This window comes from Arvicanthis niloticus, chromosome 10 (genome assembly GCF_011762505.2).
Source record: "Arvicanthis niloticus isolate mArvNil1 chromosome 10, mArvNil1.pat.X, whole genome shotgun sequence".
Classification (NCBI taxonomy): Eukaryota; Metazoa; Chordata; class Mammalia; order Rodentia; family Muridae; genus Arvicanthis; species Arvicanthis niloticus.
Genome location: NC_047667.1, coordinates 40,359,525 through 40,373,377, shown reverse-complemented (window position 1 = coordinate 40,373,377; position 13,853 = coordinate 40,359,525). Strand labels below are relative to the sequence as shown.

At 44.4% G+C, this 13,853-nt stretch overlaps 1 protein-coding gene across 1 annotated transcript in view; it reads left to right on the top strand.

The window, feature by feature from the left end:
• Lamc2 (laminin subunit gamma 2) overlaps nucleotides 1–13,853 on the top strand; it is a 63,705-nt gene that overhangs the window by 26,268 nt on the left and 23,584 nt on the right. The window contains exons 4-8 of the mRNA XM_034513035.2: nucleotides 4,835–4,933; nucleotides 7,012–7,148; nucleotides 8,408–8,530; nucleotides 9,953–10,142; nucleotides 13,558–13,670. Coding sequence (XP_034368926.2) covers nucleotides 4,835–4,933; nucleotides 7,012–7,148; nucleotides 8,408–8,530; nucleotides 9,953–10,142; nucleotides 13,558–13,670 — 662 coding nt within the window. The remainder of the gene's footprint in view (nucleotides 1–4,834; nucleotides 4,934–7,011; nucleotides 7,149–8,407; nucleotides 8,531–9,952; nucleotides 10,143–13,557; nucleotides 13,671–13,853) is intronic.

The window sequence follows — 13,853 nt, the reverse complement described above, 5'->3', positions numbered from 1 at the left end:
TTATTAAAATATTTGCTAATAAGCCTATACTTAAAAGAGTGGTTGAGTTATAGTGAAATCATATTACTAGGCCAGATGTTAGTAAAAGAGCCGAAAATGCCCCTGTTAATGGTCATGGGCTTGGGTTTACTATGTGATATGCATGGTTTTGGTGGGTTGTTATGTGTTATCATGTGGATATAGACTGACTAAAAGAGTAAATACCTATGCTTAAATTAAAGCTACAGCGAACTCTAGAATGGTAAGTAGAAGTAAGGTAATAAATGTAATGGTGGCGATTGGTGGGCTAATATTTATTAATACTAAGGTATTAATAATTAGATGTATTAGCATGTATTAGTAGATGGCCTGCGGTGATATTAGCTGTCAGTTGGACTGCTAGTGCTATAGGTTGAATAAATAGACTGGTTGTTTAATAATAATTAGCATAGGAGTCAGTGAAATAGGAGTCCCTTGTGGAAGGAAATGGGCTAGTGAGTTTTTTAATTATTTATGTCAATCCCATTATAGATGGTTATAAGCCACCATGTGGTTGCTGGGAATTGAACTCAGGACCTCTGGAAGAACAGTCAGTGCTCTTAACTGCTGAGCCATCTCTCTGACCCCTATTTTATTTTATTTTATTTTATTTTATTTTATTTTATTTTATTTTATATATGTGAATACACTGTCACTGTCTTCAGACACACCAGAAGAGGGCTGAAGGTTGTGAGCCACCACGTGGTTGCTGGGAATTGAACTCAGGACCTCTGGAAGAGCAGCCATTGCTCTTAACCGCTGAGCCATCTCTCTAGCCCCAACTACTTTTCTTATATAGCCAAGACCTGCCTGCCTAGGAATGGTATTGCCTACTGTGGGTCAGGCCCCTACACCAACTAGGCATCAAGAAAGCGCCCCATAGACTTGCCCACAAGCCATTCTCATGGAGGTAATTCTTCAACTGAGAGTCCCTGTTCCTGGGTATAAGTTGACAACCAAGATTAGCTGTCATAGCATCCTTACTCTGCCATTGCTGTTACCAAGGGAATAATGACACCACAGCCACAAATACTTTAGTGACTCTTCATGTAGGGTTGTCTAATTTTATCATTATAAAAACACTAAGCAACTGGGATTATCATTACACTCATCTTAATAAGAAGATATTTAAACCATGAAAATTTTAAATGCCCGGCATTACTGGTGACGATGGAACTGGTTTGGAAACCCAGAGACTTGGCACCTGGATGTATGTATTTGGCTTTCCTTAGTGAACTAGAAGGGACACAGAGCCTTCCATGTTCCAATCAGGGACCCATCAGACCCCAGCAAACTTTGTGTAGAAGGTTTTTTTTTTTTTTTTCCTGCTTGATTGCCATTTCCTTTTGTTTGAAATACCTGCTTTCCATCCTCAGATTCCTTTTTTGAAGGAAGGCTCAGACTGTCTTCCTTCAATGTACACTGTATATCACACAGCACTTGCAGAGACACAGAGCTGAGGGGTCTCGGGGAGCTTGATGGTGAATAATTCACCAGAGAGGTATTGGCAGAGGAATTTCTGAGACCAAGGGAAAAGCTAACTAAACCCTCTGGGCTTAACCTGCTTCATCTGCTGACATCAGCAGCCTGCCCAATGTTACTGGTCATGATGGACCTGTTTCCCTAGACTTAACCTGTTCTTGTTACTTTTCTTGATTCTGCAAGCCCCTAATTGTTGCTTTTCTAGATTTAACCATTTAGTTACTACTTTTCAAAATGTAACCAGCTCTTATTAATTTTTCTGAGTTTAACTTGCTCTTAATCATTATTTTTCTAGACTTCACTGCTCTCAGTTAATTGACTAAGTTGCTTCTAAGCACCATCAGGTTTGGAGGAATAGATAACACCTCTCATGTGAGGGTCGGAAGGGTAACAGTTGCAAACGTTCAGACCACTGACTGATGTCCAGCCACCTGTCCCCATACCTCAGCCCATAAATATCTCCAAACTCATTTCCACATCTGGCTATGTCCCGAATAAACTCTTTTGCAAGACTTGTCTTTCCAACGATTGTCATACTGCATGGCGGGCAGAACAAGCTTGATTTGGTAATAACTTGGCATGCTAGCCAGAAGCAAAGTCCAGATAGACTTCTGGCCAGTGGCTCACTGGCTTGTTTGCTGGTATTGAGATGTTGATGAGTCTAGGCAGCTGTCTGGGCCACTTGTCTCAAAGACTGTCCTCAAGATCTCTCCTGGTTTGGCGCCATTAATGTTTTATGCATCACTTCACTCTTTCTGTAGAGAAACTGTGCGCTAGGAACACGTATGGTTTGGTAAATGACTTCAGTAGGAGACACCCCCCCCCACCCGCTCTTTCCTTTTTTTTCCTCCTTTCTCCCTCATTTATTTTGGTTTGTTTGTTTTGCTTTTTTGTTTGTTTGTTTTGTTGTGTGTTTTATCCGTTATGTTTTGAGACAAGATCTTGTTCTGTAGCTCATGCTGGCCTCAAATGATCCCCTGCCTCAGCCTCCACATGAGTTATAGGTATGAGTTTCAACAACCCAGTTTAAGATTTCTGATTTTTCCTTCCCTTTGGTCTGGCCTTCACTGTGAGGATCCTGGTTTGGGGACATGGATCGTATAAAAAGATGGGGCATCTCTATCCACAAGTCCACGTGGTTCTGTTTCATTCCTGAAGTCTGATCCTGGGTTCAGGGAGAATAACAAGAAATGCATGCCCCTGGCCAGCTGTTTACAGCAGTGGAAAATGTTCATTCTGACTCTGAATACAGACCATCGGATTGCAGCCTTCAAACCTAGGTGATGTTAAGCTGTGGATTCATGGAAAGGAAAAAGATGGTAATTTTCTATAATGCCATATAGCTGCAAAATTCCTTAGACTCCAGAGAAAAATTAAATGAAAATAGGCCAGACTTGATAACATCACTTCTCTGATGCCCCTATTTGTAGTCCCTTGCTCAGATGGACACATCCTCCTGGCCTTACTGGCACTATCCTAGCCATTGTCTGGATTTTCTGTTCTCTGGGCCTTTGCATAGATTACTCTCTTCTAGCCTCCCCTGGCCTTTTAGATCACTTTCTCATTGTTTTCCTGGTTCCCACACTATAGCCACAACCTCGAAGGAATAGTGTGTGTAGCGTTCATCCCTTTTCCTACAAAGCTATGAAGCACTTCAGGAGGCTCCACACTTCACGCCATCTCCTCCAGGGCCCACCCTTATTTCCCCCACTGAGCACATAGGAGTCTACTTTTATTTTGGCTCTCCCATTTGCTATCAGCATTTGGTTTTCCTCTTGCTAGAGCTTTGTCTTGTTCATGGCTGGGTTCATTGCCTGGAGTTGAGGAAGAGGAAGAGGCACTATGGGGTGTTTCAACATGGCTGCCATTATAGACCACTGCTATTGCTGTTCCTGTATCTGCCCCACCTTGAAACCTCAAGAATCAGGACTGGTTCCTATTTCTCGTTGAGTCCCTGGTTCTTAGCACTGAGAATGTGTTTGCTGGTTGAACTGGATTAGTAGTATGGAGGCACCAAAAACGAAGATTGGACAGGGATTCTGGATGTGAGCCTGGTTAGATCTAGCATTGGCTGGATTGGGAAGGTGAAGGTGAAGGAGTCCAGCAAGCTTCAGGTTTGGGCAGGATTTGATGGGGTCATAGGACAGCCGGAGGGGAACATCAGTCACTCTTTCTCCACTATAAGGCCTTTGAGCAGAGTTTCATCACTAGGGAAGAGCTGGCAGCTTTGGTTTTAGACTGATGAGGTTGATATGTGAGCATGTACCAAAAAGAGTGATGGAAACCAGAGCAAGCCCTGAGACAGGGAGGCGGTGTCAGGATCAGATGACAGCTCCCATGCCTCTTTCAGTAAGAGGTTTACCACCAAGGCAAACAAAAGACAGCAAAATCCAGAAATTCCACTCCTAGACATACGTGCACGATAGATGAAAGGGTAAAATGCACAAAACCTTGTGTGCTGGAGTTCATGCAAACATTATTCATCATCACTAAGAACTGGGGACACACCAAATGTCTACCAGCTAAGGCATAAATAAGCAGTTTATGGTCACTCCATGTGGTGGGATCATATTCAGCCATCAGGAGGATATCTACTCCGTGACATGACAAGGGCAGACCATGAAAACTTACGGTATGTGAACTAAGCCACTCACAAGTGGCCACATATGGTATGATTTCAGTGATAAGAAATGTCCAGAGTAGGCAAATCTAATGAGATAGAAAGTGCATCAGTGGCCACATCTGTCTGGGGATGGGAGGGAAGGGAGGATGTGGCTTGGCTCTTTTAGGAGCATTGAAAATGTCTGAGGTCTGATCTTTGTGATAATGGTCATTTGACTTCCCAGAACTGATTACAAGCCAGGGAACTGTTCACCATTTGCAGGTGAATTCCATGGCATATGAATTATATCTCAGTAGAGGACGTAACGAATGGAAGAGCCTGAACATACTGCAATAGGCGGTCCACGGACTCCACCGGCTTAAAAGGCATTATTGAGTTAGACTATTTAGAAATAAAGTATGCATTTATTTTTAAAAAGACTAAACTGTTAAGTCAAACTAAACTGTTAGTAATGGCCTTGGCCTGCACTCGGGCACGCTCTTCTGTTTTTGGGTAGGTACCCAAGGGTTCACTGGCCACTGCCCCACTGGCTTAAATAAACACGAAAGAGTTCAGCATGGATGCGATCGCTGAGGGAAGTCCCCAGAAGAAGGGCGCGGGGGGGGGGGGGGGGGGGGGAAGGGCGCTTGCTCAGATAGCTCACTTTTATATGTACGATTGTGAAGCAATAGAAACCAGCTCCTAACTTTCTTCCGCTTTTTGTTTGCTCAGAGATTCTAAGTGTGACTGTGACCCAGCTGGCATCTCTGGACCCTGTGATTCTGGCCGGTGTGTCTGCAAACCAGCCGTCACTGGAGAACGCTGTGATAGGTCTGTGTGAACCATACCCTCGAGGGCTTGAGGGACAGTGCTCTGGCACCTGGCATTTAAGAATGAATCCACCAAGAACGATTATGGAAAGTGGATTCTGAACAAATTTGAGGACTTCTTTCTCCCTGTCCTCAAAGACTGATCTTAAAAAACAAAAACAAACAAACAACAACAAAAAAACCCAAAAACTAAAAACCAATTCATTGAGGTCCATCCTCTGTTTGGGTCCCTTCTGTTTGTTTTTCCTGTGACAGAGGCAGAACACCCCAGAGAGTCCCCTTGGCAGCTGGCTGGGACTCCCAGGTGCTTAGATGCAAGGTGGTGTGCAATAATGAGATCATGTGACTGAAGTGGGTCTTGGGAAATGCCTGGCCTAATTAAACGCGTTGAGGAAAATCCTTGTAACAGGGACCCTGGCAGTATATGGCCATACATAACCATTGTGTACCGAAAAGGAACCGCCCCAGGGAGGGGATGGTAGTACACGCACACACATGAACTGGGGCAGCACGTCAGAGCTCTTTGGGTCTGAGCCATGTTGGTGCAGGTGGTGCAGTGAGGAGCCATTGGCCCTTAGGTGCTGCTTCAGGACATCTCTTGAGTCCAGACTGTGTTCTAATTAAAGTCTCCTCTCCCCTGAGATGGTTGTGAGCAGAGGGGCTGTGAGGGAGGCCTCACAGCTCAAAGCCTCCTTCTCAGTTCCTTAAAAGAAAGCAAGCATTTTCCTGGCACCCGGCCAAACACTTCTACCTCGGTGAAGGAACTGCATTCCTAGCCTGTGTTTTCAGGGTTTTTTCTTCTTTTCCTTCCCTGCTGAAGAGAGAGTTAGAAATAAATAGTTTGAATGTTAGGAAAGCAGTCACATTTTAAAAGCCTTTGTGAACATTGTTGGGGGAGGCACACAATGGAGAGATGGCTCGTCAGTTAAGAATACTTGATGCTCTTTCAGAGGGTCCCACCCAAGATCCCTGCATCCGTGTCCAGAGCCTCACAACTGCCTGAAACTCAGACACTCAGACACACACACACATACACACACACACACACACACACACACACACACACACACGATTTACATGTTGAGACAGAGTCTTACTCTGTAACAGAGGCTGGGCCTAGAACTCATTATGTAGCCAGGCTAGTTTTGAAGTCATAGCAATCCTCCTGCCTCATCCTCCCAAATGCTAGGATTATACTACTTCCTACTGGAAAGCCTGTTTGTTTATTTATTTATTTATTTATTTATACTGTTTATAAGACATGGTTTAGAATTTGCTACAAAATAAGACAGGGTTCAGAACTTACTACAATTATTTATTTATTTATTTATTTATTTATTTATTTATACTGTTTATAAGACAGGGTTTAGAACTTGCTACATTTATTTGTTTATTTATACTGTTTTAAGACAGGGTTTAGAACTTGCTACAATAGCAGAGGGTGACCTTGAACATCTGATCCGCCTACTTCTATTTCTCAAGTACTGGCATTACAGACATGTGCCGCTAAATCTGTCTTGGAAGTCTTTTAAATTCTACAATATGAAACAAAATAGGCAGCTACATAAAGCAACAATTGCTTTATTACTGGCTGTTTCCTCTATGGGCAGGACTAGGTTATGATGAACATGGTGCTAGTAAATACTTAAAAGATTGGGACAGTTGAATAGGTGCTGAGGTAAGAGCCTGGGCTTTCTGGTTCCCACTTCCCCTCCATTCACACTCGATCCAGGGCATGTCTGCTCTGCATAAACCTGTCATATTCCTCCCAACGCCACCCACCCACCTCCATCCATCACCAAGGATGGGTCAGTAGTCAAGTTTCCAGACTACCAAGGTTCAAGAGAAGGCAGAGATAGTGAACACTCTCATTTGTTGTGTATGTGTTGGGGGGGGCTGGGATTGCCCCTCAGGTGGTCTGGAGTGGAGGGTCGGAGGTCATATGTAAGCTTTGCCATGTTCTTCCTTCTGGAAATTAATAGTGCCAATTGGAAGAGAAAGTAGAAGAGGCGGAGTGAGCCATGACATTCTCTGCGAAATAAGAATAGCGTTGTCCTGACTGCTACAATTCTGCCGCAGGTGCCGACCAGGCTACTATCATCTGGACCGGGCAAACCCTGAGGGTTGTACCCAGTGTTTCTGCTACGGGCATTCAGCCAGCTGCCACGCCTCTGCTGACTTCAGTGTCCACAAAATCACCTCAACTTTCAATCAGGGTACAGTTTCTCAACAAAGGTTTTTTCTTTTTTTTTTTTCTTTCTTTCTTTCTTTCTTTCTTTCTTTTTTTCTTTCTTTCTTTTCTTTCTTTCTTTTTTTCTTTCTTTCTTTTTTTTTTTTTTTTGCATTGCACAAAGCTCTGTGACTTGTGTCTAGGTCAGTGGCTTCCCTAGTCACAGGATGACTTCTCAAGTCATGGTTAGTCCACCTCCCAGGTCCTGGAATTACAAAGCTGTCCCATCACACCCATCAATTTTGTGCCAGGGATTGAACCCAGGACCTTGTGTCTGCTAGGCAGACACCTTCCCAACCGAGCCACATCTCTAGTCCTCTTGTGTTGTTTTTTTTAATGTACATTATTTTGTTGGGATAAGACAAACCATATATCTTGAAAAATTACAGCTGAACAGAATTTGAATAAAGTAAAAATAACTGAAAAGAGACAGCTATTAATATCCCTCTACTTCCCACCCATATCTATTTCAAAACCACAAAGAATTATTCATGTGAAAGAGGGGTTTATGAGAACATCTCAGAATCCACACTCACTAATAACATCGCAGCGCATTGAGTTATTATATCTCCTTAGTTAGCTTGCTTCAGAACACTACAGAAATATTGGAAACTGTTATTATTTTAGCTTCTTTGAGTTTTTGCCTCACTCCATTAAGGCTAGATCTTGTTTTGGTAAGCATGATAAAAAAAAACACACACACACACACACAAATTGCAGGCATGTGAGAACAAGCCTAGAGTCATAAGCCTGGATCACTGGAGTCCAAAGATAAAAGCCAGACAAAAATAAGGCAAAGGGCCAACGAGAGGGCTGGGAGTTAGTGTGCTTGCCACCAAGCCTGAGGACCTGAGTTCGACTCCTAGAACCCTCCTAATGGTGGAAGAGAACTGATTGGGACAAGTTGTCCTCTAACTTTCATACACACACACACACAAGCATACACCTACACTGTGGCATGCACACACACACACACACTGTGACATGTGCCCATACATTGTGGTATGTGCACACACATACACATGAACTATTTTTACAATATATACTTTTTTAAAAAGGCAAAGCTGCTGAGGACAGGGCCTGATGCACAGGTATGACTGGGGAATTCTGAAAACTGTAAAAGAAGGCAAAAACGCTACGCAAACCCCTTTCTACTCCTTCTGGGGCTCTTTGGCCAGTGAACCTTGCCTTGTTTAATTCAAGGGGCGATGGGAGTGGTCTCAAAGTGGTGTCCTTGTCTTGCAGATGCTGATGGTTGGAAAGCAGTTCAGAGAAACGGGGCGCCTGCAAAACTCCACTGGTCACAGCGCCATCGAGACGTATTCAGCTCTGCCCGAAGATCAGACCCAGTCTATTTCGTGGCACCTGGTATATGAGGGGTGATTTCTGCAGAAGCCAGTTGATAAAACTACAGAGTCAAGAGAGAAAAACTAAGTTAAAAAATGTGATGTGGGACCCATCCCCATCACTGGGGCTGCAGCAGCTCCAGTAGACAATTAGAGCTTAGGCCCAGTCTGATAAGTCACCCTGCCATGACACTGTAGAGCAGCCATCCAGGCATCCTAGAGCTCAGCCCTGACTGGTATTCCCTCCGTTCCCCCATTAGTTAAATGAGCAGTTTCTAGATTTTACATCAGAGCATGAAGTCAAACTTGATGCGTCTGTTAAGAAGCAGACACAAAGTACGTCTTTTTGAAAAGCTAAAATGTTTAATTAATGTGTATGTATGTCTTCGTGTGGGGATGCACACATGCATGCAGGGTCCCTCAGAAGTGGGAAGAGGGTGTTGGGTCCCCTGGAGCTGTAGCTATGGGAGGCTGTGAGCCATACAATATATGTGCTAGGAAACTGGACTCAGGGCCTCTGGAAGGTCAGGAAGAGCTTTCTAACCGCTGAGCCATCTCTCGAGCCCCAAAGCATGGGTTAAAACTTTAAAAATATTGTTAGTAATCTGAGCGGCAAAGGTCTGGCTGGAATTTGAATCCTGGTTCATAACCTTAGCTAATGAGCACTTCCCAAGCAAGTGGTTCTTTTTAACGTCTCTGAACTTTTGTCCTCTCAGCGACTGAATGAGAGTGGGGCATGCCAATAGTCAAGAATTATTGTCACCAGATATGGGCAGAGCTGGGGTGATGGCTTAGCCAGTAAAGGCAACCTGCATTTGAATGCTGAGAACTCATGTGAAAAGCTGGCAACTGTGGCACATGCCTGTGACCCCAGCCCTACAACAGTAGGGACATGAGAATCCCTGGGGCTTGCTAGCCAGAGGTGGGCTCCAGATTCAGTGAGAGACCGAGTTTCAAAACTGAAGGTGGAAAGTAATTGAGAAGGACACTCAACATGATATCCAGCTTCCACATGCCTGCTCACATGCGTGCACACATATTCATGTTCATCTGTACACACATAAGTACACACACATAAACACATGCACACAAATATGATGCCTGCTAAGTGTTCGCTAAAATGAAAAACACTTATATATAATAAATGGTACTCTTGCTGTTTCTCCTTGGATCTTTGGCCATCAGACTGTCTATAATGGTCATGTCATGAGTCCTCTAATAGGTAGAATTATCTTATGTTAAGGCTTCTTTGAAACTACTTACACAGCCAAAATATCACACCCACATCCCATGATATGACTGACCCTTCTGTCAGGGTGGTTTGGGATGGAAGGTTGGGCGGATCATATAGGGCTCCAACAGAAACTGACAATATTAACTTAATTTGTTCATGCGTTTGCCTTCCCAGCAGTACCACTGATCTTTTCAAAAATCCATTTCACAGCCAAATTTCTCGGAAATCAGCAAGTGAGTTACGGGCAGAGCCTGTCTTTTGACTACCGAGTGGACAGAGGAGGTAGACACCCATCTGCCTATGATGTGATTCTGGAAGGTGCTGGTCTACAGATCAGAGCTCCTCTGATGCCACCGGACAAGACCCTTCCCTGTGGGATCACAAAGACTTACACATTCAGGTAAAAAGAGGCCACACGCACACCAACCAGCTCGAGCTGTGTTGTTTGTTCACACATCCAGCCAGTAGGCTTTTCTGAGCCATATGGGTTAGTAGGCATGGTGTTACATGCGGAAACATCGTTCCTTCCCTCCAGTAGCTGGCAGGTTCACAGGCATGGGGAGAAAAATGATGTACGGTGACTGTTGGGTGACTGAGATAACAGGGTGGACACAGGTATTCTGAAGACGCATAAGAGCGGCAGCTGCACTGGGGTGACGGAGAGACTTGTCTCAGGTGAGGCGAATATGGGAGGCAGTCTTGGTGGAAAGGAAGAGGGCAAGGTCAGCAGGCAGAGGAGCTGTACATGGTATCACCAGTAGTTGAATTCCAGTGGAATAAGACGTGGGATGAGGAGTGTGGGAGAGGACTGAGGTCAGAGAAACTGCTGCAAGTGACATTGCAGAGCCTGGGTTCATCTGATAGAAAGTGGCTTTGAATGATGAGTTCAGAGAAGCAGTGAAGGGAAGCTGTGCCCACCCGGTGCTTTGTCCTGTGTTAGAGGCTAAGAAAGATGGGATAGAATCTCGTTCCTCCAAGAGCGTGTGATCTGGCAGGATCTATAACACACCTAAAAGCACGCACGCTACAGCCCAGTAGCTGCCTCAGTGCTGCTAAATGTTCATTTTGAAATTTTTAATTGTGCCTGGAACTCTCAAGGAAAGCTTTATGAAGGCATCAAGTGTGTGGGCTGAGAATGGAAAAGACACACAAGGCTATTGCAGAAAGAAAAAATTAGAGGAAGATAACCTGTATATGTGAATTTCTGTGAGGATGTATAGAGTCATTGCATGGGGCAAATTTTATAAAAATACACACACACACACACACACACACACACACACACACACACACACACACAGAGTCCAGAGAAGCTGTTGGAATTCCCTTGGAATTGATGGTAGATGGTTGTGAGTTACCGTGTGGGTGCTGGAAACCACAGGGCTCTTAAGTCCTGAGCCATTTCCTGAGCCCCAGTGATGATGTCTTTGTAGCTGGAACATAGCATGGATAAGGGAGATAGATACATAAGATTGGTAAGTCTAGAAAGGCTGTATCTTTTGTGTCACACCAGGTGCTGATATCTTGTCTATGCTGGCAAGATGATGGAAAGCCACCGAGAGGCTGTGCGTCAAGAAGTGTCACTGGACATAGTAGCTCACACCTTCAATCCCAGCACTCAGGAGGCAGAGGCAGGCAGATCTCTGACTTCGGGGTCAGCCTGGTCTACATAATGAGTTCCAGGACAGCCAGAGATGCATAGTGAGACTTTGCCTCAAGAAGAAAAAAAAAAATGAGTCAGGGGTTGGTGAGATGGCTCTGCTGATAAAAGCACTCGCTACTCAGATCTGATAACTCGAGTTTAGTCTCTGGAACCTACAAGGAGGTGAAAAGAGACCATGAAGTTGTCCTCTGATCTCTGCATGTGTCCCACAACATGAGACACCCCACTATGCACATATGTACACAACAATAATTTTAAAAAATTTAAATTTATATGTGTGTGTCAGGGGGTATGCACATGTGAGTCCCAAAGAGAATGTTGGAACCCCTGGAATTAGAGTTGAGGCAATTGCAAGCTAGCTGATGGTAGGGACTGAACTCTGGCTATAGGCAAGAGCAGTATACACTGAGACATCTCTCCAGCCCAAATTATATACATATATGGGTGTCACCTGCATGTGGATGTCCTGGAACTCAGAGATCTACCTGCTTCTGCCTTCTAAATACCCAGTATAATTAAAACAAACAAACAAACAAACAAACAAACCCTTTATGTGTGTGAGTTTGTGTAGGTATATGATGTATACATACATTTGTGTGTGTGTGAGTGTCTGTGAAGATATATGATGTATGTGCATGTTGTGTGAGTGTATGTTTAGATATATGATGTGTGTGTGTGTATGTGTGTGTGTGTGAGTGAGTGTGCATGCAAGTTCAAAGGACAACCTCAGGTGTCAGCCCTCACCTTCCACCTCATCTTGAGACAAGATCTCTGTGCTGCTTGCAGTCACATACGCTTAGCCTGCCCTCAAGCTTCCAGGCATCCTCCTGTCTCCACCTCCCATCGAGACATAAAAGCACTGTGATTACAGGCGTGTGCTATTGTGCACAACTTTACGTGAGTTCTGGGGAGTCGAATGTAGGTCTCTGTGCCTGCACTGCAAGTACTTTACCTACTGTACCTACTGAGCCATTTTCCCAGCCCTGGGCAAAGTTCTTAACTGGACCAGCAGAAGACATTCACAGTGCATCGGTGCAGGAGTATGCCCGCCGCCCCCATGCCAATAGGAACAGAGAGAGACAGACTCAGAGAGCCCTCACGAGCTGTGCTTAATTAACTGAGTGCCACTTATTCTGATGACATGTACACCCTCCCTGACTGGGTTCTCACACCCTTGGCTTAGTGAGCTTATTCTTTGGGGTTCAGCTTACATGCACTCTTTGTCTGAACTTTCTCCGAACCCCAGGCCAAGTTACAGACATCGTGTTCTGTTTGTGAATGGCTAACAGCCCAAACTAGATTAAATTATTCCCACTCCAATGTCTGAACCTTAATCATCTCTGCCTAGTTTTCTTTTCCCCTAATCCCATAATTTCTTTCCCAGACCAAGGACACAAATCAACTTTGATTTTTTAAAATTTATTTCACTAATGTATTCATTCATTGCAGTGCTGGGATTAAATGCAGGGCTGCATGTATGTTGGGCAAGCGCTCTACCACTGACCTGCATCCTCAGTTCCACAACCACGTTTTATTTAATCAACCAGTCAGAGAATGAAATAAAAAGGCCTTTCTTGCAGTCAATATTCTAGGAAAAGCAACCCGAAGGTTTGCACAGAAACTACTGGGTACAGGCACCACAGCGTTCATTCTGATGGCAGCTGCAGCTCTGTGATGGGCACTTGTCTGGTGTGTGTGAGGCCTATGTTTGATCTCCTGCACTTACAAGAGGGTTCTGGGGAGGGCAAGGGTATGGACAGATGGAAGGAATCAGTGAAACATGCCCAGGTCACAAGTAAATCCCTTAAGAACAAAGCTTAGATTGAACAGTAACTTTCCAGGGCCAGAGCTTGGGGACGTGAAATGTGTCTAGTATTGGGTTATGCAATAACTAAGAATACTGTGTGTCTGAGGGCTTGGGACCAGCTTTTGCAGTGATCCCTGGAAATATGTACACTGACACACCTCCACTGCTTCCTGTGGGATTCACCCTCCCCGTGGAGAGAGAAAACCCCAAGCTTCTGTCTCTTAGAAAACTCGAAGCAAGGAGGCCAAAGCTTAACTATTCTCACCTTCTGAAACATAATTTGTATCAGGTAGCAATGTGGCATGACTTGAATTTGTAAGCATCGAAAAATGTTCAATTATGCAGATTGAATGAGCATCCAAGCAGTCACTGGAGCCCCCAGCTGAGTTATTTCGAGTATCGAAGGTTACTTCGGAACCTCACAGCCCTGCTGATCAGAGCTACGTACGGAGAGTACAGTAAGTGACCAGAAAAGAGCAAAAGACCTCAGCCCTGGTTTTAGTTTCATGCACTGTGGAGGTCTGTGGGGAGGCTCTGGTCAGAAAGATACGCTAATTGATGGATTTCACTCAGAAATCCTGAGTCTGTGTTTTATATTCTTTGTTCCTAAAGGGAATGTTTCTCTAGTGAGAGGTTAGCTC